The 25,962-nt window shown below is 54.1% G+C and overlaps 2 protein-coding genes and 1 long non-coding RNA gene across 8 annotated transcripts in view; 2 read left to right on the forward strand and 1 right to left on the reverse strand.

Annotated features, from left to right (window-relative positions):
- Positions 1-5,701, reverse strand: LOC110402221. The gene is made up of 3 exons (XR_002440979.1): positions 5,584-5,701; positions 5,157-5,238; positions 1-4,821 (listed from the first exon to the last, which is right to left on the reverse strand). It is a non-coding gene; the product is annotated as an uncharacterized LOC110402221 (long non-coding RNA).
- On the forward strand, positions 5,652-16,659 carry AK4 (adenylate kinase 4). Of its 2 annotated transcripts, none has more exons than XM_021404019.1 (5): positions 5,652-5,820; positions 11,194-11,313; positions 12,865-13,037; positions 13,795-13,913; positions 14,531-16,659. In XM_021404019.1, the coding sequence occupies exons 1-5, from the start codon at positions 5,667-5,669 to the stop codon at positions 14,643-14,645; spliced, it is 681 nt and encodes a 226-aa protein (XP_021259694.1). In that variant the 5' UTR covers positions 5,652-5,666; the 3' UTR covers positions 14,646-16,659. The 2 variants fall into 2 exon arrangements, with proteins under 2 accessions (XP_021259694.1, XP_021259695.1); XM_021404020.1 differs by lacking the exon at positions 5,652-5,820 and adding an exon at positions 5,854-6,401.
- The window catches only part of DNAJC6 (DnaJ heat shock protein family (Hsp40) member C6), a 39,577-nt gene continuing 31,400 nt past the window's right edge, over positions 17,786-25,962 (forward strand). Inside the window, exons 1-2 of one of the 5 annotated variants that reach the window (XM_021404468.1) lie at positions 17,788-18,078; positions 25,595-25,721. In XM_021404468.1, the coding sequence (XP_021260143.1) occupies positions 25,709-25,721 (13 nt within the window). In that variant the 5' untranslated portion in view covers positions 17,788-18,078; positions 25,595-25,708. Of the gene's footprint in view, positions 18,079-21,648; positions 21,731-22,474; positions 22,705-25,498; positions 25,722-25,962 lie in introns of those variants that run through there. The other 4 variants (XM_021404469.1, XM_021404465.1, XM_021404467.1 and 1 more) reach the window with 4 other exon arrangements.

Raw genomic sequence — 25,962 nt, forward strand, 5'->3', positions numbered from 1 at the left:
GAGTCTTTGCCAGCTTGTTTTATTTATTCTGCTTTGCTCATCACTTCTAGGCTCACATTCAGGAACTGCTTGACTTGACTTAAAACAAAATTTGACATCGTTACATTCTGGTACATCTGATACTTGCAGTTACCAAGACGTTGCAATTAGGCTACTTGATTTATAAAAATGTTTAATCAAGAAGGTTTGGACTAAAGTTCAAGCGGAGCTGCTCTACGCTAGTCAGAGACAATCTGAACGAACAGTAACTAAAACAGTGTCTGATTCATATGTGGCACTGCTGGACTTTGGAACGACGACGACGTGCCTGGAACTCTGTTGAGAGGGATTCTTTTCCCTCTTAGTATAAACAAAATGAAGTCTTTTGGTACTGATGCTTCCTGCTGTATGGTAAGAGAAATCACATTAAGAAATATTTTTTTTTTCTTAAATGGGAAAAGACAAAACCTCCACCTGGTTCCAAGGTTCAGTGCTAGCGGACAATGGATGTTTCTTTATCCCACTGTTGTCAGAAGCAGGTAGCAGCTTGCGTCTCCCCTTAAAAGGATGGCTGATGGATGAGAGCCAGGAGCAGAGCTGCTGTTCTGGTCTGCAGAATCACAGCCCTGAGGAGATATCACAGGAGCAGAACTGCTGTTCTTCTCAGGCAGAACGTGGGTGGGAAAGCGACAGCCTCCAGATGGGAAAAGGGACTTTCCTGCCGAAAAAGCCTGAGAACCACTGGGGTGGAACAAATCCATCCAGAATGACAGCTGAGATAGGTCACAAGAAGATCGACTTTCCTTGGGATCAAAAGCATACATTGCAGCACGTTCTATCAGAAAATGGACTGTCTTCAGAGGGCTTACTTTTGAGCAGAAAGTGATGTGATACGTCACTATATGCATGTTTTTTACATCTTGCTTTAACACAGTTAGTGGGAGGAAGTGTTCCACTGCCAAAAAGGACTCGATAGCTGCATTGTTTGCATGTAGCAATATTTAGACATAGCAAACCCACGGGTATTTATAAGTCTGCCCGATTATGATATCAGTAGGAAGCGACAGGAAAGACGGACTGTGTTCGCTGAGCTAGAGAGATAAAGGCTCCCATTAAATCTGATCAGAGAGGTGCTGTTTTGAGGCACAGACAGCATTTTCAGTTCCTGTCCCATGCCAAAACTCAAAGCTGTACTTATTTTAACAGGAAATGAGAATCACAATCTGAAGCCCAGAGATATGTCATTTCAACTAGCAGTTTTGCTCTCTTTCACCAATGCTTAGTGCATGCTGCAGTTACGATGTCTCACTAAATGGTCCAGGTAGCTTATCAACCCAGAATCCTACCACAGACCAGGCAGATAGGGAATCTTATTCCTCGGATCTGGTAAGACAGCAAAACTTGTGTCTGCCCCTGCGCAGTTATCTTCCTTCTCATGGGGAAGAGGCCCAGCCCCAGCCAGCTGCTCCATGCTGCGATGAGCACAGTGTGACACACACCGGGCAGCGAGGGCGTTGTGCTGCTGGGGAGGTGACCAGCTCTGCATGTTGGGGCCAGGGGTTCCTCCTCTCGGGCTCTGGGAGGAGGCAGAAAGGAAGTCGAGGGTTGGCTCTGCTTAGATGTTAATCTATCTAGAACTTTTAACTCTTGGTAGCAGGATGTCTTTTTATCATCTGCACAGCATCTGGTACAACAAAGCCCTCCTCCACAAGCAGGTTCCAGCGACTATCAGCACCAATAATTTTCCCTGCTCAGATGACGCAGGCTGGCATGATGCTCCATGGCAGTGGCACAGCACTGACCCTGCTGGCTCACAGACAGCCAGCAGCACAGCCTGGCAGAGCTGCCTTCCAGTAAAGATCAGAGAAAACATAAACTACGTAATTACTGCTTGAGAGTGGCCATGGGCTGAGGCAATCCTTGTCCTCCCCGGCAGGGAAGCACAGGGCAAGGCCCAGGCAGTTATGAATCACCCAGCCCTGAAGGAATAGCTCTCTAAATGCTGCGGGGTTAATGAACTTGGTTCTAACTCCAGTTCAGGACTAAACCGCAAGCTCTGCAAAGTGCTGCAGCTTCTCCAGGCCTGCTGCTGCCCTGAGGGTGAGAAGGGGGGTGCTGCAGCACTGCCAAGGACTCCAGAACCTTTCTTAGAGGTTTGGGTGGAAATGTGAGAAATTACCTGAGGGATTTGCAGTCCCAGTCATGGAGGCAGGGAAACCTCAGCCCCTAACAACCCAACTGCTGGCTGCTTGCAGCCATGTGGCCTTGGGCTGCAGACAGACTGTGAGATGAGCCCTGTCTCAGTGCCTACAGCCACTTAACAGAGGGTACAGACAGCAAGTTAGGACAGTAGTCAGCTAAAACCATGCTATCTGTAACAAGAAACATTAAAATGTATCTAAAAAGGAGTTTCTGTATAACTTCAGAGTAGTTTCCCTGTCTTCCTATACCACGTATCCAACCCACACCTCCTCACCTCCCCATTCCAGTACTCCCCAACTTGTACAGGACCCTTTCAGAATCATTTTTCACTCTGTCAGAACCATTTTTGAAGCTTCTCAAGCACAGCATTTCTGGAAGATCTCACACACCAAAACAGCCGATTAAGAAGCAAACTGTCAATAAAGTGTAATCTTTATTCAAGTAAACCTTGTCTTGATTTTTACATTAGGTGTATTTTTAGAACGAGGACACCCACCTCAGCAGGACGCTGTGCTGTATGTCCATCCATCAGCTGCAGGCAAGGGCCTCTGAAGCTCAGATGGCTGCCATCCTTCAGTTATCACAGTACTGTACCTTTACAAGAGACAGCATCAGCACTGTGATAACTGAGCCAGGGCAGCCTGTCAGTCATCGTGGCCCCTCCGCAATGCTGCTGGGCCCAGCAGACGTTTCCTCCATTCCCCATCCCTTGCATGTCTCAGAACCTTGGATCACCCCGACGGGTTCCCCAGCTGCCATGTGAGAGGCTCAGGAGCATCTAACAGAAGTGCTTTGCATCTGGGGCACGAGCCCAAGAAATTACTGCAATCATAGTGCTACCATAATGGCCACAGTAACCTCTGGCTGAATCACCCTTAAAAATCCAACTCACCAATGCTAGACTGAACAAAGAAATCTTAACTTATATCTCTATAAATAATGCTGGAGAGAATGAAGGCAACCCCCTCTCCTTAAATTCATCGGAGCCTGAAGGCAGCATTTGTTTCCTGCTACTCAAGTGCTGAATGCCATGAACTAGACAGTGCGCACACCTGGCCAAGGGCCAGGTGAGTTAATGGTGCCACACTGCGTGCAACAGCTAAAGGCTGGGATCGCTCGCAGCACGAGTACGAGGGCAGCACCACACTGTGACCACGCTGCATACTGCACTGAGCACGCCGGGCTCTCGCCCAGGCAGCGGAGCAGGCTGGCGGGCGGTGGAATTTTACAGCGCCACGAACACATTCAGCTGGGCTTAATCAGAGCTGGTCACATGCACTCAGAGAGCCGGGATCGCAGACACCCGCTCCTATGCCTGCTGATGGCTCTGATGGAGCAGCACCGAACGGCAAGCAGCCACTGCTGACGAGTGACCACAGCCGGCATTGGCAGAAGCGGTGCCTGTGGGCTCTAGATGCTTCACTCTGCAACTGGCATTTTTAGGTGGTAAGATCCAAGCATAAAATTGTGAAATAAACAAGCATACTGCAATCAAGTTAAACTTTTGTCTACCTGTATTTCCCCCCCTCCCTTTTTTTTTTTTAAATACGGATTGCTAAAAAGATTGTGGGACTAATTCTACGTACACACACCTTTGATTAAGGGAATTGAATACACTGAGCTCTGAAATAAGCATATTAAAAAAAAAAACATGTAAAAGTTCATTTGCTTCTAGTATATTATTAAAAACTTAATTTATGATGCTGATGGACTTCATCAGTACAAGATGTCCCCGTATTTCAAACACGAGGGAGAAGAAACTCCAGATGTGGGTCAGTGTTCTAACCAGCTGACTTACCTGGAAAGGGCACATCCAGAGATGTCACAGAGATTGTTTCTAAAAGAGAAAGACGTAGCACTCGGATGGATCCAGCTATCAAAATGGTGTCTTACAAGTTTTTAACTGAAGAGGGCAACGGAGAGACAAACATGAAATAGCTGAGCAGAAGCACGCAGTGGAAAAAAATATTTGTACATTTTAAAACAAACTACAAACATACATTACATAAAAAGGGGACAGTCAACAGATTATGCAATGTTGATGTCAGATGATGACACGGATGACTTAAACATATAGTCTAAAACGTGCGGATTCACCATCCACTGTAATTAATTACATCATCTGCTGCTGCAGGAAAAACAAACAAAACTTTGTAAAAAAAAACAACCTCGTGAAATCCTGCACATACAGACACAGCCTCTAAAAAGGAAGCAAGAAATGAACAATTTGTTCTCACTCCGAAATGTTTTCACGTTACCATTATTATGCCAGCGGTAAAACTCTACTAATTTCAACTGAACAGAATGAAGGTAGAAACAGGAATCCTACATTTCAGAGGCCAACGTGAAGGGAGAAGAATTGCTGTTTTATAGTTGATCAGCTTCAGGATTTCATTCCACGCTCCAGCAGTTGCTGTTACGCTGTGTAAAGGGAGAAGCACGGCAGCAAAGGCGAGCTGCCCCTCCCCAGCACCCTGGCACAAAAGACCATTCCAGGTACGCACGCACTCTAATTGCACCTACGCTCACGGCTGATGCCATTTTCTCCAGAGAGGATCTCACCCTCATTCCAGCAGAACCCTGGGCCATATAGCACACGCTGATCTCCGCATTGCCTCCGTCGGGCTGCACGTACACAGTCTGCATGCAAACAGGTGTGCACAAACACACTGCTAAGCTCCCTGTTATTATCCCAACAGCCCTCCCTTCTTTCGAAATAACAGCCTGCCACGAGCTCGGAGCCCAGCACTCATCTCCAGCCACGGATTTTGGTAAAGCGCTGCATGTTTCTACACACTTTTAAACACGCTCATTCCCAGCCCCGTTTCTCCTCTCCTTGCTGACAGCCCTGCAGGCCGGCCCCGCTCCCAGCTCCGGGCGCACCCTGGGTTCTGGGCAGCCCAGCGAACTCCCTGCGGACGGCAGAGCCGCGCTCAGCGGGGCTCGCATCTCCCTCTCCACACGCGGGTCGGTACCTGAGGCCGCTGCAGAGCGCTGGGAGGGACGGAGGGAACCAAAGCGACCTCCATCCCGACTTCAGCCAAACCGCGAGGAAACCTAAAGACGGAAAACAACAGTTAGGAGAAGCAGCGACCAGACAGCCCCGATCCTCGCGGGGAGCTCCCGAACCCGGCGGCTCCTCGCAACTTTCCCTCGAAGCCACACTCTACAACGCGCTCTCCGAGGCCCGGGGCAGGCGGCGGGACCACGGGTCCCTCCCGGAGCCCCCCGTCCCCTCGCCGGGCCGCACCCCCGCAGCAGGCCCCGCCCGCGTAAACACCGCCGCTCGGAAAATAACAGTGCGCAACGAGGGAGCGCCGCGCCCGGCCCCGCCGCACGGGCGTCCCCCACTCCCCCGCGCTGTCCCCTCGGGGCCGGGCGGCGGGGCCGGGCCGGACCCACCTGCGGGAGCGCGGCGGGGCCGGGGGCGGCGTGACGCAGCACGGGCGGGCGGGCGGCGTGAGGGCCGCCATCTTGGCGTGTTGATGGCAGCGCCGCGCGGCCATGTGACGGCCGCTTCCGGAGCGGCGCGGGGGCGGGGACGCGCACACGCGCACACACAAACGCGCACACGCGTGGGCGCCCCGTGCCGCTGTGGATGTGCGTGTGAGGAAGGGGGGGCACGGAGCCTGCGCGGAGGTGCGCGGGCACGCGGGTCGGGGGGTCTCGTTGGACCGTACCCTCAGCGCGGCGGTGTCGCTGGGCCGTGCCTCGTTCCGCCCCGCGCCGCCCATCTCTGCGGGCCGCGTCGGGCGGCGGGACTACAAGTCCCAGTGTGCCCCGGGCGGGCCGGCTGGCTGGCGGAGAGCCCACGCTCCCCCCCCCTACCCCCCCCGCCCTCCCTCCGTGCTGATGTGTACCGTGTGCGAGGTGGGGGGAGCGGCACGGCGAGGCTGGCAGCCCCTCCGCGCCCCGTTCTGAGGGGGATGCGGGCGCCGTCGGGGAGCTGCCCCCCGTCGCGGCGGGTCCTCCTCCCACGGCGCTGGGCTCCCCCCGCTCTGGAGCTTCGCGCTGCCGCCGCGTAACGCGCTGTGCCGGCCCGCAGGGACCCCCTGCCCGGCTCCGGTAGGCGGCCATGGCCTCTAAAGTGCTGCGGGCGGTGGTGCTGGGCCCCCCCGGTTCGGGGAAGGGGACGGTGTGCGAGAGGATCGCCCGCAGCTTCGGGCTCCAGCACCTCTCCAGCGGCCAATTCCTGCGGGAGAGCCTCCGCAGCGGCGGCGGTGAGTGCCGGGGGGGTCGGTGCGCGCCGACGGGGCGGGAGGGCGCCGGGGGGACGCTCCGGGCTGTGTCCGCCCCGCTGAGCTGCGGGGTCCCCGCGTCCCGGCGCCGAGTCGGGGCCGTCTCTGGGTTGCAGGTGCTGGCTTTACTGGGTTTCGTTTATCATCTCCCCTGTGCTTCTTGAGTTTATCGGGTGACCGATACAACGGGGAGGGTTCTGTCCCAGCCCCGGGCGCAGCTGGGGGGGCACCAGTGCAAGTAGAATCCTCGCGTATCCCGAGTTGCGAGGGACCCGTGAGGATCATCGAGTCCAAATCCTGGAATAACCCACGTGAAAGTATTGAGTTCACTGCGCGCAAGGATTTGGCGAGGGCAAAATTTGGGACTGGAACTGCATGACCATTAGGTGCCTTCCAACCCAAGCCGTGATATAGGAACATTGCAGTGTGACCGAGAGCAGATGCTTAAAGTGCACACGTTCATGGGGGTCCCACTGGGAAGCGGGGTGCTGCAGCTGTGCCGTCCGCTGCAGGAAGGCTAGGGAGATGCTGCGGGGTGCCCATTGCGTGCCCCCACTCGTTAAGCTATTTCCAGAATCAAGGAGCGTAGGGGGACAGCAAGCCTCAGCCCATCCTGTATTTCACATGCTAAGCCTTTTGGAGAGCTGATAGCATTTGCTGTGCCCGCACTATCAGATCCCACAAACTTCAGGGGCTAGCAGCCGGGGAGGGCTGTGGTTGGGCAATACCAGCTTGCAGCAGCTCCTGTGCCCTGCTGCTGTGTAAGGGACCTGCCCAGGAAGAAGCTGACTCAGAAGAGCCGTGGAGTGGCATCCATGAAAAATAGGAGGGGGGGAAACCAGGCGCGCTTTCCCTTTTTAGAGGTGTGACAAGAAGGGAGGGGAAGGGAGGGTGAATGCCGGGAGCTGTGTGCGCCGCGGGGCGTTGCTCACCACCCTGCCTCTGGTCACGCAGTTAAAAAAGACCCAGATTTCCTTCTATAAATAAAAAGCACAAAAATATTTCCTTTGGAAAGAGGCTGAAAATTCAGAAAGTCCGGCTAACTTTTGGCTGTGCTGCAAAACACCCAAGGGCGAACCAGGTGGATCTGCAAGGCGTGGAAGTGCGGCCGTGGGTGGGGAATGCTCCTGTGGGCATCAGGTGCACGGTGCTGAGCTGCATGCAACCACGGGCTGGTGAGACCAGGGTAGCTTCCTTGGGTTTTGTTTGCAGCTCTTTCTGTAGGAGAGCTCTGGGGATGCTGCAGGAGGAGGGAGGTGTGAGCTGAGTTAGCCAAAGTCTTCCAAAGTAAACTTGGGTTCCCAAAGGAGACAACACCGAGAAACGTGGATTAAATTGCTCAGGAGTAAACCAGCCTCAGTTTGGCACAGCTGATTGTCCTTTCAGGTGCCACTTCTGACATAGCCTCTGGTCACAGCTCTCAGTAAGGTGCAGCTATTTGCTTTTTTTCCGCTGTTTGCTTTGGACAAGCTGTTACATGAGCATGCTGCCATGTGCCAGCTCCGGAGGAAGCTAAATGGAAATAAATTCCCTCCCTGGGTTTATCATCTACACCACTGGCATTGCACTTCAGGGCAGAGGAGCCACATTACAGCACCTAAAGGACTGAGGGGGGTGTTTAGAGCAAGGATCATAGGTGGTTTTCATGCGTGCTACTGCAGGACATGGTTCATAGGAAGCCAGTTAATCAGTGTCTTGCTTAGCAGCTGCCCTGTTGTACAGAAGTGCTTTTTGTGGATCTTGGTGAAGAAACGGTGCTTTTGGTGCTAGGCAAGGCATGACGGAGGATGGCGACTGTTTTATTCATCTGGTTCAAGCCTCAGTGCCCAGGGTTATTTCTGGTCTGCGCAGCATCCTGGGGTCGCAGCAGGACCCAGTTAATTTGTGTGCTCTGGGTAATGCCTGGGTCTGTCCCCTTGGCTGCTCACTGCACTGCTGGGGATGCAGAAGTGGCTCCAGGGGCTGTCTGCTTGTGGATGTTCCCAGATCTGTGGCTGTGCTAGGCTCCAATTCCCCAAAGCCAGGACCTGCCTGCAGGGATGGGGCGAGAGCCCTGGGCTGGGGAGAAGCACTGGGGCTCTGAAAATTAGGGGCAGTATCTGGCCTTGGCCAGCCAGGGTTGTTATAGCTTGGTGCACAGATAACTGCAGTCAGTGCTGCATTAACCACTCGGAGCTTCTCCTTTCACTAACTCCAGATTGCACTGCTGTAGCCTCTGTAAGAAATCATGCAAAAGGTTGCCTCAAGGGACCAAAAGTCCAGGGTTATTTTGCAGTGTCTGGCCAGGAGCCACTGGCCAGCAAAGCCCTCGTGCTCCATGCCAAGTTCCTGCACCTTGTGCTTGGAAACAGCCTCTCCTTGAGCCCCTGCAGCCTCTCCAGCCCCCAGCTGGTGCTGCTGCCTTTGCAGGAGGGGTCACAAGGCTGGGACCCGCCATGTCGCTCTGATAACAGTTGGGAGGCACAGATGAACTAAGGTTACAGCAGGGGCTGAAGTCCTGTGTTAAACCTGCGGTCATTAGCTTAACAGGATTAAGTGATAGCAATGTGGATTTTGGCCCTTGTTTGGGAAGGATGAACCCCAGATCATCACACAGCGAGATTGGGATCTGCAGGGATATCCATGCACAGGCATGCCCAAACCCTGCTGCCTCTTGGCTCAGGGCTGGGGCAGTTTCACCACAGAAATGCAGAGGATAGAAAAAAAAACTGGGAATACTGGAGATAAAAGCAACCCAGCAGGGTTGTGCTGCAGGGATGATGTGATCCAGCACATCCCAGGTGCTGGGGGGCCAAAGACTGGGTAACTCCATGCATCCTTCATAGGAACTATCTGCCCATTCCGTGGTGTGAGCGATGCCTTGAGAGCTTGGGAGGAGGCTGAGCAGGGATGGAGAGGCTGGGGTGCTCCAGTAGTGGTCTGAAAGCATTGCCACCCTGTGCATGCACGCCCATGCTGGTGCATTGCCCCCTTGCCAATGTGTCCCTCCTGCAGGCAGGAACATTCCCAGCACCAGGAGCAGCAGAGAGTTGTCTGCTTGTATTGTAGCCATGGAGAAACTGCAACCCTTTGGTGCAGAGCTATGGGCCTTGTGTGGACGTGTGAGATGCATTTCCAGACTTCCCAGCTGTGGCTTGGGGTGTTTGTCGTCAGCTGCTGGTCTTGTGGGTCCTTGGGACAGGAATAGGACCTGCAGCTACAGCCTGGGCTCTGCTCCATCAACAAGCCACATCCCTGCAAGCCTCTGGCAATGTGCGGGCCACATGAATAAATATTTAAAAATGTAGGTGGATGCAATGATATTTATGCCCTAGCAGGTCTCCGTGCTGGTTGCATAAGACATAATGTATTCTTTTCATCATCGTGTGCTTTCCCGAGCAGGAGAGCGACATATGGGCAGTGACAAGGAGCTTGTCATTGAACAAGGTATTTTCTGCAGCCCTGGGCATGCACTGAGGCCGCGAGCTAAGAGCTGCTCTGCAGCGTTGGTTGCAGAACAGTTGTAGAGCAGAGGGAGGGGGCCATCGTCATGCCCCTGCTGACTCATTCCTGCAGCCTGATGACTCAGTGCTTTGCGGGCAGGTTGCCAAAAGGGCAGCCCCTGCGTGCCCTGCTTCATCCACACGTTGTTTCAGGGAGGTTCCCGACAGCCCCACGCACCCGGAGCAGGGCTGCACCAGGCTCCATCCTCTAGGTGAGATGGGCTCTCTCTGGGAGCTGTGCGTTTTGAATCAAACCTTTCAGTGTGCCTGAAATTCAGCCTGTGCTCTGGTGCAGGTGCCTGACCGGCCTCGACATCTTGCTGCAGTCTGGCAAACCAGAGCGTGGAGAGTCCTTTCTCCTTCAGCCAGCTTGCATCTTTCAGCTGCTTCGTCCCACTGATGGAAGGATTCTGGGGGGCACTATGTCCTGCTGCACCTCCCTCTGTGCCCAGCCACCCGTGCAAAGCCCCAGAAGCCTGCCCTGAAGTGCAGCATGGCTCTCAGTACTTCAGACAGAGGACTTATGCTCTGGGAGGGCTAAAAGGGGCTGTCCTCCGTAGAAAACTTGCAAAAACGGGCTGCAAAACCCATTTTGGTGACAAATGCTGTTAGGTGCTCTGAGAAGGGGATACGCACAGGTTTTTCTTACCTGAGTGTATCCTGAGTTGAGGCTCGGAAGTCTTAAAAGCCTGTGGATGGAAAGCCATGTTCTTTCAGCAGCAGTAACAGATGCTCAGAGGCGTGGGTTTTCAGACAAGCTTTCTGATGATGCCTGTTTACTGTCGCATTTTACACGTGACATTGGGAATGTGCACCCCTTCAGATAATTTATAAAAGATGGTGCAGCGTCTCACGGTGACGGCTGTACGTGGAAGCAGGAGGAGGCAAGCTTGGTTTGTCACAGTCAGGTTACAAGCATTACCCAAAAGCATCATTTCTCCCCATAACTTTACAGGAAGCTTCTCTGAGGCACAGTAACTGCAGCTGTAATGCTGGGCATGTGGCAATATATGCTATTATGTGCAATGTACAGAGCAGGAGCTGAGCCTGGCAGCTGGCTGCTGAGCGGAGCTGCAGCCGTGCAGTGTCTTGGTGACATTTGATGCAGGTGGCCCTGCTCGTGTTACCCCTCACCACTCACTCTCCAGCTCCAAAGGAGCTCCGTGTTCCCCAGCGCGCTGCCAAAAGGGTGAACAGTCTCTGAGGACAAGCAGAATTTGAGGGGGAGCAATATTGTTTCACGCAGAAATGTCATGCGGTTTTAATTTCATTTTTCTTTTTAACTTGAGCAGAAGTTGGCATCTTGGCAAAGCAGTACCTCGAGCGAGGCCTTCTGGTGCCGGACCACGTCATCACACGTGTGATGATGACAGAGCTGGAGAAGCGGCGAGCAGAGCACTGGCTGCTTGATGGTGAGTGCATCTGTGTGGGCAAAACCCAGCCACCTTTAAAGCGTCATTTTGCTCCTGATGGGTTTGAGAAGGCCAAAGGTCCCTCTCTTGGTGCTGCTGGTGGCAGATGGGAGGGTAAGTGGCACCAAACTGCTTGCAGGGGCAGTGCTCTGGGGGGTAGCGTGAGGTACATCTATTTTTTTTGTAGTAATTCAAGAGCTTGAGGAGGGACTCCATTAAGCAGAGCTAAAGATGAGAAAAGGCCCTCACTATGCATGGCTGCTATCAGTTGGGGTCGGTGGTCCTCGCTGGTTCTGGCAGCAAAGCAAGGAGAGAAATTGGCTTGTGACTGTAGCTTCCCTGAGGCCTAAGAAGCAGCATGTGTGCAAGCTAGTTGAGCTCGTCATATGCGTGGGGAAGGGAATAGAGAGAGGTGTTTCATAAAGCAGCCCCTGGGGCCAGCACGCAGAGGGGGGCTGGCCAAGAAAAACCTCTTCCCAGCTCCATCTGCATCTGAACGAGCTGTGATCCCAAGCCGTACATCCACCTGGGGTAGAGAAATGCTCCAAGCAAAGCGTGTGGGAGGTGAGCGGCAGACGGGTCTGATGGCAGCACTGAGAAGAGCTTGGGGGTTTGGGCAGGGGAAGGGGTGGTGGGACATGGTGGGGTGCAGCTATGTCGGTTTTTGGACACAGCTACGTGTGACATGGGGAGGAGCAGCCAATCTGGTGAAGCACTTCCAAAAAGCTTGTTACGGATGCTCTCCTTTTCTTACCTTGAAATATTCCTTTGGTTGTTTTCTAGTCAGTGAGTTGCAAAATGAGGAACGTAGGTGGGCAAAACACCCCAAACTCCATCTCCACTGTTAACATTTCATTACTCTTGTAGTAGCACTGCTCAGTTCATCTGGAAACGTAGTGATTGGCAAATGTCACAGCAAGTAGCACTGTACAGACAAGTATTTTGTATTACAACTCTAGTGTTTCTGCATTCACGAGAGTTTGCGTCCCAGTGTTCACTCAGACCCAGGTTTGCCTTCAGGGCGAAGCATGGCCATGGGTGGTGGGCATGGATCTGGGGAGCCTCCTGCTTTGCCCAATGACCTCTGACAAGGAGCATGCTTATTTCAAGCAGTCCATTCAGCGACACAAAGAACAGCCCAACCTAACTTGGTAAAGCTGATCACATGTATTCTTTCTCATACTGAGTAATTCATTAGCTGTGATGACTTCCAGCAAGCTCACAGCTAATAATGCTCAGCTGGGGAAAGGCCTGGGATGTCTTGGGGGTTCTGCAGGTGTTTGCTGAGCTTAGTGGCGGCCTGGAGAGGTGGGGAAAGTCCTCATGCTGGGCACTGCTTCCCAGGAGAACACGAGCTTGCAGAGATCTGCGTGTTGTATTTTGGGAGCCGGTGCTGGAGGAGCTATTTTCTGCAGCAGCCATCTGGTGGATGGCTCTTCAGCAGCATGTGCACTGCAGCGAGGAGCTGTGCTATCTTTGCAGCACCTTTACAGCAAGCAGCCGCCTGCTTTTCTTCCAATCACCTTGCTGTGCTGTGGTCCGTGCCCGCAGGTTTCCCACGGACGCTGGGGCAAGCTGAGGCACTGGACAGGATCTGTGAGCTGGACCTGGTGATCAGCCTGCACATCCCCTTCGAGACGCTGAAGGACCGCCTGAGCGCCCGCTGGATCCACCCGGCAAGCGGACGGGTCTACAACATGGAGTTCAACCCTCCTCATGTGCATGTAAGAGCTTGGAGCAGCCTGGGGAAAGATCCTAGCTAGTAAGACCACATCAAAAGCAGCACGGCCAGCAGACTGAGGCAGCTGATCCTGCCCTCTGTGCTGGTGAGACCTCACCTGGAGCGCTGCGTCCAGATGTGAAGTCCTCAGAACAGGGGAGACATTGACCTATTGGAACACATCCAGAGGAGGGCCACAAAAATGCTCCCAGGGATGGGACACCTCCCTACAAGGACAGGCTGAGAGCTGGGGCTGTGCAGCCTGGAGAAGAGAAGGCTCCTGGGAGAGCTGAGAGCGGCCTTTCAGTATCTAAACAAGGGATGTAAGAAGGAAGGGGGCAGAGTCTTGAGTGGGGTCTACGGTGATAGGACAAGGGGAAATGGTTTCAAACTGAAAAGGGGGAGATATAGATTGGATATAAGGAAATAGGTTGGTTTGTTTTTGTTTTTTCTTATGATAAGGGCGGTGAGGCAGTGGTGCCCTGTCCCTGCAGACATCCAAGGTCAGGGATGGGGCTCCGGGCACCTATGGAGCTGTGGGTGTCCCTGTTCATTGTGGGGGAGTGGCACCAGATGGCCTTCAGAGAGCCCTTCCAACTCAAACAATTCTGTGATGCTATGAATATCCAGGGATGTTGGGTCACCAGATGGCTTTGGCCTTGAAAGCCGTCCTGCAGAGTTCTGCAAGATGCCTTTTGGGAAATGAGGGTTGTGCTAAGTGCTCAATGAAAATGCTCTTGGCGGGGTTTGCCTTTCTGCAGGGCATCGACGACGTGACGGGCGAGCCGCTGGTCCAGCGTGAGGACGATAAACCTGAGGCCGTCACTGCCCGCCTCAGAAAGTACAAAGATGCTGCAAAGCCAGTCATAGAGTTATACAAGTGAGTTCAACCGTGCGAATAAAGCACAGCCCTGCTGCGTTTTGGGGGCAGATCACTGCTCACAGCACTACGCCCAGGCCCATGGAGGTGGTGCCCTGCAAAGAGCAGTTCACTCAGCAAACCTTTCTGTGCTGCTTCAAATAGCATCAATGGATGGGTTTATTAAATAACCCCCTGTGCTGTGCAGGTCTGGAGTGGTGTGTTTGCCCTGCAAAAAACAGTCTGATGCTCCTGGGCTTGGCTTTTAAATGAAGTACTGGGCAATTGGCAACAGGGGAGAGGAAGCAAGGGCAAAGGGTGGTAGAGAACACATAGATCAGGAGTGTCTACACCTGGGGGGAGATGAGAGGTGTCCTCCAGCCCCCTGCATGCAGACGCATGGGGAAAAAGCTATGTTGTAAGCTGCAATCTCAGTAGCTGCATGTCCCTGAAGCTCAGAGCTGTTGCCACTTTGAGCTGTGCCTTGCTGCACTGATGCCCCAGGGCTGGCTGGAGTGGGTGTGCTGTAAGCAGATGATCACACTTCAGGATCTGACCCTGCAGTGCACGCTGTTATTTTGGAGCAGGGAAATGTCTTGTCCTAAACCTGTTGGCACTAACTGCTTGACTCTCTTCAGGAGCAGGGGTATCCTGCACTCATTTTCGGGGACAGAGACCAACAAGATCTGGCCGTACGTGTATGCTCTGCTGTCCAACAAGATCCCACCCCTGCGCTCAGAAGAGGAGCACTAACCAGCTTGGGCCAGGGACCAGGAATTGGTGTGATAACTGCTTGGTTTCTCTGCACGGTGCTGGAGCTGTGCTCAAATTAGGCAATCATGCACTACCTTCCCCAGGTGTGCTGGATAACAGCTGTGGAAACATGGTTACGACCAGTATCCGGATGAAAAGATCTATGCTTATAGGGTCAAGTCTGCTAGAATAAGTGTTTTTCTTCTGAGGCTAGAAAATATTCCTGCCTGTGATCCAACTGCACAGATCAGTGATGCAAACCTAGGTCATGATTCTTTCAGGTTTACACAACTTGCCGTGATCTCCCTGCCACCCCCGTATGAAACACCAGCCTCTAAGCCTATCATGTGCCATTCCATTGCCCTGCAGTACTGTTTACCACAGGTCACTCTATTGTTGTCTTTTTTTTTTTTAAATTATTTTCTATTAAATTTATTTCTTAGAGAAATAAAACCCTAAAGTGCAAGACTTTAGCCCGGTGGGAGTTGGTGAGGAACGCAGAAAACGTTCACGCTAGAGCTCAGAAATGTGAAGATCACGTTTCCAGTAACAGTAGATGTAGAAGAGGGAAAATGCAAGAGGTAGAATACGTACTTGTGCTTTTTCCATAAGGAGAGATGAAGAAAACAGTAGAAAAAGCTGCTACACATTTTACTTGTCATGAGCTGGCGTGACGTGGAGCAGGAAGGTGAGCAGGTGTGGGGGGGAAAGAACTGCCCTGGTTTGTGCTTACCTTGTCCATAGCTTTCCATGCCACGAGGTGCAGTCCTGTTTCAATAGCTTCTCCCAAAGATTTCAATGTGTTTTGGTTTTGGGGAGAAACCGAGTCATTCCTTGTTCTTTGCTGCCTTTGCCCCACTGGAAAGGGGCTGTCCCGAGGACGTGCCTGCTGCAGGGGGGGGGGGTTCACCTGCAGCGGCTGCGGGCTCTTGCACTGCCATCCCACTGTCTGTCCCTTATCCTTATGTCTGTGAGGGCTGCCAAAGTGACCGTGCCCCTTTCAGCAGTGTTGTGTGTGAGCGTGCGTCTGTCTGAAACAGCGTTAGCATGCTCCTGCTGCCCAGCATTTGGTTTGCAAACAAGATAAGGGCAGTGGCTGGTGCTGTTCCCACCCCTGCGTGCAGGAGCTCTGGGCACAGTCACCAGGTCCATGGGGACGCTCCCCTGGTCTCCTCCAGTTGCCTTATTTTATAGACTCTATATTTAAAGAAAAAAAAAAATCGAAGCAAGGTGTGTATTTTTTAAAGTTTAAAAAAAGAAAAAAAAGCTGAATTTTAGCGTCTGCTTTGGAGAATGCTTTGCTGAGCTGCATGCTGCAGTCTGCCAGACCACAGGAAGGGATGCAGGTGAGCTGTCACTGCCCTACACCCGTGCAATCAATTGGAGCAGCCTGGGCAAGTTCCCATTGCTGAAATGTCACTGTGTTATTGCTTGGAGAGCAGCTCTGCAGCAGGGCAGTGCGGACCAACTTTTTAGGGAAATATTTTTTTTTAGGATTTTTTTCTTTAGGGATGTGCCCTGGGGGTGCTTCTCTGAGCCACCTCCGCCTCAATGCCACCAGGAACTCTGCTGGTCACTGGCTTGGCTGGGGACAGCTTTACCATGGCTTTCTCCTGCTAACACAGCTAGAAGCCATCAGGATCCCCCCAGTAGCATCTCTGGCACGTGAGCACTTATTTCCGAGGCTCCGAGCTCTCCTATAAATGCAGAACCCCACAGCCACGCATGCCTGCAGCCCTCAGGACAGGTTTTTCTCCAAGAGTTGTACTGTGCACTTTGGTGGACCAAGCCCCGGAGCATCCCACCGGGCAGCGCAGCCCTCGCTCTCCTCTGCCCCTGTGCCCTGAATCTCGCGCTTCCTGCAGCGCCAGCCGCACTGTAGGGACCAAGGGGAGGCGGGTGCCCGCATCCCAATGTGTGACACTGAGTTTTGCTCCTGGAGTTTCCTCCCAAGGAATCTCCGTTGCTGTGCTGCTGCTTGGAAGATGTAAATAAATTTTTTTTCTCCTGCTTATCCTCGGCTTGGTGGTGTCTGTCTGTGAGTTTTGCCCTATGGTCACTGAGCCTTCCCCTACACCGAGGCTGCCATGGGTTGTGTTTGACCCTGGGTTTGTCCATGGGGGACTGGCACTGATGGGCACAAGGAGGATGGGGAGGAAGGAGAGGAGCTACAGTACCCCCACTCAAAGTGGAGGAAATCCCCCCCATATGGTTTTTGGTTTGAATGTGATGCTGCTGTTTGAGTCCTGTCTCGCAGCCAGCTCCTTTCATAGAACCATTCAGGCTGGAAAAGCCCTCTGAGATTCCCCCAGCTCCCCCCCATGCCCACTGCCCATGTCCCTCAATACGACATCCCCACGGCTCTGGAACACCCCCAGGGACGGTGACCTCTACCCCTGGGCAGCCTGTGCAGTGCTGACTGCTCTTTGGAGATATTCCCTAATATCCAATCTTCATTTCATATAATCCAAAAAGAACAGAGCTAACCCAGGCAGCTCTGGGATGCTGTGGGTGAAGCCGACTGTTCCTCTCCTGCCCTGTGCACGGAGCGGTTCTGGTTTTCCTGTTTAACTTCCCCCAGCAGAAACAAGGCAGGGCATGAGGCACAGCAACACACAGCTCGCTCCGGTGCCCCTGGTAATCCATCACGTGGCTTTGGGCAGAGGGAATTAAAAGCTGGAGGTGCCCCTGCTCATCGCTGCAGATCTGATTGTTGTTTTTTTTTTAATTACCAACCAACCCAGCTCGGGGGGCTCGGTCTTCCCTGGGCTCCAGGGTCCAATAGGTGACACCGCCCCGTAAAGCGATGCTACCCCATAATGTGACACTGCCCCAACATTTATCGCTCTGTTTTCTCAACTGTGGGTCCACGGAGGGGAGAGCAGCCTGGGCATCCCTATAGATCTGCGAGCAGAGAGCAGCTAGGCGTTTCTTTGAACCCCAGAACGCTGAAATCATTACGATTCCCACCTTCCAGTCCGTTCGTTTCTGTTGGCAGCCCAGGCTGGGGGCAGGTAGGAGCTGTGCGTGCAGCATCGCCCGCTGCCCACCTCCCTGGCGGCCCCAATCCCTGCGCATTGCTCCTACAACCTCATTGGGATCGCACCGGTGACCGACGCAGCCGCTCTGCGGGGTTTGGCGTGCGGCTCGGTGCCGAGCCAGGGGCATAACAAAATCAGGAAAAAAAAAAAAGAAAACAAAAACAACGACAACAGAAAAAAGGAAAACGCACGAAGTTCCCACTCGCTCCCGCCCGCCGCTGACTCCGGATCCCGCTCCGTGCCGCATTTTGGGAGCCGTGTTCCGCCCGCCCGCACCCTCTGCCTGCACCCTCCCAGATCGCTGCCGCCGCCCCGTCTGCCCGTCCGTCCGTCCGTCTGTCCGTGCCGGGCCCCACCGGGCGGGGGGAGGATGGAGCCGGCCGGGGGCCCAGGTGAGCAGCGCGTGGGGGGCGGGGGCGGCGCCGGGGTGGGGGGGGTGGGTGCGCTGCGAGAATCCCCCCACCCGAAGCGGGGCTGCGCTGCGCTCGGGGCTGTGCGGCGTCGGCAGCATCCCGCATCCCGCATCCCGCATCCCGAGTGGGCATCTCCCCGGGCACCCCGACCCCGGCTCCGTTCTGCGGGAGCTGTCGGCGTGCGGTGCCGTCCCCCCAGGGGAAAGGGAACGATTTTTAGGGTTACAGATCAGAACCGGAGCCGAGCTGGGAGCGCGGCTCCGCTGCCCGTTCCCCGCAGCGGGGTACGCAGGGTTGCGTGGGGCCCGGCCCCGCCGCCGGGCTGACCTTCAGCGCCGAGCCACGCAGCGCTGCCTTCCCCTTAGCGTACCCCGGGGAGAAAATAAAAGGGTGATTTGCACAGGGTTCTGCTTGCTCCGGCGCCCCGGGGGCGGGCAGCCTGCTGCGGGAGCACAGCCCTCCTTTCCCGGTGCGTTGGTGGCCGGCATCGCTGCAGCTCTCGTTTGGGTATTGGTGAGGGGAGAGCAGCAGGAGCAGGAGCAGGAGGAGGAGGAGGAGGAGGGATGTTTTGGTCAGGTCTCCGGGTCTGCGAGCTCCAGGCTCCTATCAGCTCCTGAGCTCGGCTGAGGGCCTCCATCTTCTGCCATCCCTTCCCCAGCAGATTCCTTAGTCATAGCCTTCCCAGAGAGAGAGCGAACCAACCCCGGATCCCTGCGCCCGGCGATCCCATGGCACAGGCAGCGCGGAGACAACCCGGCTGCTCTATATTTAGACAGCAGTGACACAGCTGACGGCCCCGGGAGCGCTGGCAGCCCATGGATGCAGCATTTCAGGGCATTACGGAGGACCCACGCGTCGCCCTTGAGCGTTGCGTCGCTCTCAGCGCCAGCCCCAGCGTTTTGCTGCTGACCCCGCTAATCTGCCCCACCGGGCTTAACCTGAGGCCGAGCTGCGCCCTGCTCCCGGCACGCCGCGGGGTGGCCAGCGGGATGGATTTGGGGCTGGGGTGGGGGGGATTTGCTGCAATCCGGCCCCGTGCGTGCCGCCCCGCGCAGCAGATTGGGAGAATAAAGCCCCGGGGCTGCCATCCCAGCTGGCACCGTGACGCTGCGGCTCCCGAACGCCGCAAATGGGATTACGGGCGCTTCCCAGCGGCGGATGGAGCGGCCCTGGGGAGAGCTATAAATATCTCTTCTGATTTCTTGTAATAAAATACGAATAGTGATTTATGAACCCTTACGGCAGTTCACCTTACGATAGCGGATGGAGCCCTGTGTTGATAGGTAGACGATACACAGATCTTTTTTCGTAAGTTCTTTTCCTAAAATAGGAAGGATGGGAAGCGGTGCCCACTTGAGTCTGAATCCAAGCTGGGAAACAGAGATCCAGGGCGACGGGATGTGCTAACAGATCCACAGAGGGACACGCAGAGGCAGGGCCTGCAGTGGGGATGCTGCCCACCCCAGCAGCTTTGGGAGAAGCAGCCAGGCACTGCCAGCCCGCTCTCCTCCTGCAGGGCTCAAGCTTTTCTTAAAATCGAGCATCTTAATCTCTATTTCTGCAGCATCTTTATTTCCTGAGGGAAGCAAAACCCGGCCTGGGCCGTGGCTGGGTCAGGCACAGCAGCTCCCGCAGCACCGCTGTGTCTGTGAGGAGCCGTCTCATTTCCCATGGGCGATGCCTTTTCCAACCTTAACGATTCTGTGCTTCCACCAGTTTCTCCCCTTGTTTTTACCACCGGCCTTTTTCGAATGCAAACACTTCCCTCCTGAACAGAAATGCAGAATGACGCCGTGGCAAGCACCGCGTTTTGCATGGAGTGGGATTTTTCTAAGGCAGTTGGGCACTGCGTGCAGGACTGCTGCCGGTGGAGATGTCAGTGTGTATTTGAACTCCTGCTGTATCACGCACCAAAACACCTGATTTTTACCCAAATCCCCGCTTCAGGCCTGATGCCTCCCTGCAGACAGTCCTTGAGCTTGGGATGAGTGGGCTGTGCACCATCCCAGCAGCGCTGTATCAGGGCAGAGGGGCACGATACAAAACCCCGCCGACGCAGCGATCCCCACCGTGCACCATCACAGAGGGCAGAAGCGGACGGGGAGATAACGACAGGCCCCACTGCAAGGCACTGGAAAACAAAATAATGATAAGCTGCGTAGATAAAGGGGAGGAAGGCAGGGAGGGAACGCGAAGGGGTGATTTGTGTGCGCTGGATATAGCCCACAGCCAAGGGTCTGCCCCGAAGCACTGCCCCCATCTCTCGGGATGATCGTACTCCAGTGCTGGTGCTATGATCAGAACTCGTGTCTTTGTGTGAGCACTTTTATTGCCATCAGCGCTCAGGGCAACCCGTGTTTCCTCTCTAGGTGTTTGTACAGGGACTACAAACACCTCTGAAATGAGCTTATGGCTACTGATGGACAAATGCTTTTGTTTTCCATCTGGGATCTGAGCGTTCTGGCTCAGAGGCTCACAGCACCCTCAGCTGCGGGAAAGCAAAGGTCCCGGTGATAAAGCCATGTCTAACACAAACAAGTCTGAGGCTCTCTCAGGGCCACGTGTACTTTTCATCAGAGACAAACAAGACAGCAGTCACCAGGTCAGAGGTTCCTAAGTAGCAGACGGGGCTCACAAAGGGTTGAATCCTCTGACTGCCCTCTCTACCCAGCTCCCTAAAAATCCCAGTCCTGTGGCAAGGTACATCCCACAGCGGTGACCTGCTGCACTGCTGAGCCATCCGTATTTCTCCAGCACATCCAGGCACGGACAGGAGATGGAACCACACGGCTGTCCTTGACTCCAGTCCAAACATCTCTTGTTTATTCTCAGCACAATCCTGACACTGCTCTGAAGTCCTCTTTCTGGCTCTGGACCAAACGCCTGCACCCATTTTGCTGTCATGTGCCAATTCCTGGAACAGTGCAGGGGAAGCGGTGCTCCTGGCCAGCCCATGGCACTGCCCAAGTGATGAAGGAAGCCCCAGAGGTGAGGGCAAGAGGTGTCATTCTCCCTGCACCAATTGCTTATATTCTGCTGTCATTTGGGCTGGAAACCAAAGGCCGAGCCTGGTGACACAGACAAGGCACATGGTCAGAGGAGGGCCCAGCTGCCCCCACCACAGGTCCCCTGCTGGGGACAGGCTGCTTTCAGGGGAAATGGGTGTTTAGAACTGTTGCTTCTGTTGGCCTCAGAGAAGATGGGCAGCAAGGTAAAGCCTTTGGCCTCATGCCATAATGTATACTTGCTGCCTCTTGCAAAGGTTAAAACCGATCTGATAATTGTCACATCGATGGGGAGGTAGGATGAGGTGTTGTGGTTCTTAGGTCAAGAAGCAACAAGGCCTCAACCATACAGCCTCGCAACAACATACAGCTCTTCTCTGAGGTGTAATTATTCCTTCCAGTTCATCAGTGCTGCTTGCTGATGAGAAGGGAGGCAGAGCTAACCCAGACAGGGGCTTGCTGGCTTTAATCAGTTCAATCAGATGTGCTTAACTAGAGTTAAATGAGATGCTCTTATTTAAGATGCTGGCAGCTGGAGAGGGTTTGAGTGTGTTAGAGCCCTCCCCAGAGCAGGGCTGGTGGGGCAGCTCTTCCCATAAGTACAGTGTCATGGGCATTGGCTTAGGGTAAGTTTTTTATGGGCCATCTCCAGGAGGAAAGGTTGGACAGAAAGATGCAGCAGTGCTCCTCTGCTGAAGGAGCTCAGGTCAAAGTTAACTCCCACAGAGCAGGTTCTTTGCTGCCTGTTGGGGCTGAGCTGGTGTGAGCAGGCAGCACGGTGACTGAGGTGGGTTGTTTTGGGGTTTGATTCAGGATGCGGGTTTCCATGGGTTGGTGTGATGCTGTAACAGGTAGTTCTGACAGGTCTGTAGCAAACCAATTGTTAGGACAAGGGAGGTGTCTTTACTGCCCTGAGCTCTTGAAGATTAATTAGGTTAAGTACCAAAATCCCCAACTGAAAACGCACACGATGCCTTCTAGCTCATGTATGCCCTAGCGGGTGCGCTGCAAAGCCAGGCACTCAGCAAGCACAAGAAGGTGGTGGCTGTCTGTATGCGTGTCTGCTTTAAAAACCAAAACCAACCTCCAAACTTCATGCTGCCACTCTGGCTTACTCAGGGGCCAAGCCCTCCTGCAGCAGCAGGCTGAGTGGCGGCATGTAGCTCCAGCTCTCCATAGGGCACAGGGTTTGGTGCTGAAGAGTTCTCCAGAGCATGGCCATGAGTGCTCCTTGTGAAGGGAAAGTAATGAAAATTTAAGGAGCGCTGTTTGTATTTTATTTTTTATTTTTTTTTCCTCTCTCATTCTCCAGAAAGCCCATTTTGTAGAGTCCTCGTTACAGAGCTGTTGAAGGGAACTTAAATCAGGAGCTCTGTGGTTTGATTGGGATTTGAGTGCTTTGAAGATGGGGGAAAGCCAAAGTGTTAATTGTCTGGAGCATGTATTGATGGCCCAGGGTCCTGCTGCAAGGAGCGGGGTGATTGTGAAGGGGAAGAGGAACGTCCTGTCCCTGGGGATGAGGGGCTTTTTGGAAGTGGAAGTACAGAATCCGAGCTCTGCGTGTTTATTTGCAGTCAGTGATAGCACAGTCTGCCTTAAGGTAAGATTAAAGGAATCTTCCAGGCTTGAATATAAGAAACAAGCAGTGAAGTTCTGCTCAATTTTTTTTTTTCTTTCTGGAGTAGAGCAACTGTTGCTCAAAGGCCCTACCACGTGAGGGACGAGGAGTTAAGCTGCTTGAGCAAGCCTTGCTTTCCTTAACAATGCGTGCATTTTTCTGCCCACGAGAGCAGCCCCAGCACAGCCCTGCTGGTACCGCATGCCCTCATCTGTGCGGTCACACCGGGCTCTGGGCCTCCCACAGAAACACTCGGTGCTGAGAGGGTTCATGGGTCACCGTGGAATGCCTTTGAACGAATGTTCAGCTCATTGGGTTTTAGAGGTATCACCCTGACGGTAAATTAATTTTCAAGCTCTAGTTGTAGTTCTCACAGCGCTGCAATGTGCTCATGGAGAATGAAGAGTTTAATGTTTCACCTTAACTGCTCATCTCGTTAGGGGAGAGCTGGAAGAAAGCGAAGTTGCACCTCCAGATATTCGGTGCTCGATTACAGCTGCTAACACTGACTTTTGCCCAGGAGAGCTGCAGCCCAGCCAGCAGCACGGGGTTGGGGGCTGGGCAACCAACTGACCTTGGGAGGTCAGCAGTGGGGAGGCAGCTCTTACCTCCCCGGCCTTCAGCGAGGCGCAGCCCTCCCTAGCACAGCACGTTCCTCCAGCACCTGCAGCCTCACCATTCACATGGGATAAAAACTCCTGGATTATCTGGTAGCATCGTTAGCCACGACTCAATAAACCTCTGGGGATGCTGATGAATTATTCAAAGCAGCTGTTTCTTTTTTTTTCCTTTTTGTTTCTTCTTTCTTTGCTCACACTTTTGGAAGTCACTTTATTTTTTCTTGACTAAGGTGCTGCAAACAGGCAATGTGAGGGAAGGGAGCATGTTCCTATTGACGAGCATCGCTACCTACACATAGACAGCAATGTTTTAACAGCCCAGCAAGGAGAGGGCAGCAAACTCAAAATCAAGCTGCTACCATGATCCACTTATGTCGAGTTAGCTCATTTTAGTTTGTTTGCTTGCAAATCTGCTTGGGATTTTTTTTTTCCTGAGAAAATTCTGGGTCACAGATGTACCTTGCTTGCAGTGCAATGTAAAATTGCTGGAGTTACATAAACAAAGACACGCGATGAGGTTGGCCTGTGCCAGATGCCCACTGCCCTGCAGTGGGGAAGAGGAGAGTTTAAGCCAAGTGCCAGCAATAATTCAAGTTCTGGTCAAGTTCTTGCTTTCAAAGCAAGCCCATGCTATTTTTTTAAACAGAGCATTTTGTGCCTTTTCTGTAAGAGACTGAAGGCACAGCTGTTGTGGCTGGATGCAGCAACTTCCCTCCCACCCCCCTTTGTTTTTCCTTAAATTAAAAAAAAAAATCAACTTGGAAGAGCTGATAATGGTTGCTTATATGGAGAATCCCTTAGTTCCTCTGTCTTGTGTGTAAGGGAAGGTAGCTACCAGGTGCGCAGAGCTTGGTGTGGCTCATCACATGCTGGGGGATGTGTTTTGTGATGGTCTGAAGTCTGTGCCCTTGTGAACAGCTACAAGTAAACTGGAGTGCTAACTGACAACTGGTACAGCACCCAGCTGCACTGGCAGGGGTTTGGGGTATCTGAGAGTGATAGGAAGAAGAGGAATGTTACAGGTTATGGGCTGACCTGCTGGAAAGGAACTCTGGAAAAGGAGCTGGTTGACTTCCCGTACCAGTGGTTGGCCATGAGGCAGCAGTGTGCCCTGGTGGCCAAGAAGGCCAATGGGACCCGGTGTGCATTGCCCAGAGTACGGCCAGCAGGTGAGGGAGGTGCTCCTCCCCTCTGCTCTGCCCTGGGGAGGGCACAGCTGGAACACTGTGCCCAGCACAGGGCAGACAGGGAACTGCCAGAGATCCCAGTGGAGGGTGCAGAGATGGTGGGGGGCCTGGAGCACCTCCTGAAGGGGATAGGCTGAGAGCTGTTTTGGGCTGTGCACCTGGGGAGGAGAAGGCTGAGGGGGGTCTGATCAGTGCTGATCAATATCTAATGGTGGGAATCAAGTGAACGGGGCTGGGCTCTGTTTGGTGGTGCCCAGCAACAGGACGTGAGGCAATGGGCACAAACGGGAACATAGGAAGTTCCATCTGAACACTGGGGAAAAACTTCTTTACTGCGAGGTGGCAGAGCCTAGGCACAGCTGCCCAGAGAGGTGGGGGACTCTCCCTCTCTGGAGATACTCAAACCAATCTGGATGTGTTCCTGTGCATCTGCTGTAGGGAGAACTGAACTGGGAGATCTCCAGAAGCCCCTTCCAACCCCTATGATTCTAGGAATGGCTTTAAAGTATATTTATGTTGTCTGTTAGGGGGAAATGCTTTGCCACGAGGGGGTCGAGGCCCTGACACCGCTATCCGGAGAGCTGTGGGCCCCCCATTTCTGGAGGTGCCCAAGGCCACGGGTAGGGCTATGGGAGCTGTCCCTGTGCACGGCAGGAGATGGGACTGGATTGGTTTGTGGTCCCTTCTAACCCATTCAGTGATCTTAATCCAAGAACCTCACGCCAGCTGTACACCCCCTCCTCTGAGCTTAGAGGTCGCGCTGGGAGCGGGCAGCGCTGCCGGGCGCAGGATGTACGGATGCACCATTTTCCTTGAAGAGCTTTCTCTCCACGGGATCGCGGATCGCGGCCGCGGCCCTCCGATTGCTTCCGGGCCCGCGGGGGCGGGCAGAGCTCAGCGGCCGCCCCGTCCCGCCCCGTCCCTCCCCTCGGGGCGGCCGGAGCGCTCATCTTCCGTCCTGCCCGCGGCGGCACGGCAGGCTGCCCGCCCGCCCGCCTCGCCCCTATGAGCCTTCTCGGCGGCTACCGCAAGAAACCCGGCGGTGACGGCTATGAATCTTTGCAGCTGGTGGAGAGCGGCGCTGAAGGAGGCGGCGGTGGGCCCGGCGCGGTGGGGGCTGGCGGCCGGAGCCCCGCGCGGCAGCAGCAGCAGCAGCAGCACCGCGCCGACGGCAGCACCATGGACAGCTCCGGTAAGGGCCGCGCGTGGGGACAATGGCAGCGGGGACAATGGCAGCGCTTTGTCCCGGCCCCGCCGGGTTGTGGGGGATGTGGGGGTGGTCGGGTGGATCGGGGTGGGTGGAAGGCGAGGTGGGTGTTGCAAAGCCCTTCCAAGTCGGGGTGTTTTGTGAAATCAGCTTGTGGTGTCCACCTGGTTTCACCCTGGTTGGAGGAAATGGTTATTTGGAAGGTAAAACGGATGGAGGGCGTTGG

The sequence above is a fragment of the Numida meleagris genome, chromosome 7, assembly GCF_002078875.1.
Source record: "Numida meleagris isolate 19003 breed g44 Domestic line chromosome 7, NumMel1.0, whole genome shotgun sequence".
In the NCBI taxonomy this organism is placed as follows: domain Eukaryota; kingdom Metazoa; phylum Chordata; class Aves; order Galliformes; family Numididae; genus Numida; species Numida meleagris.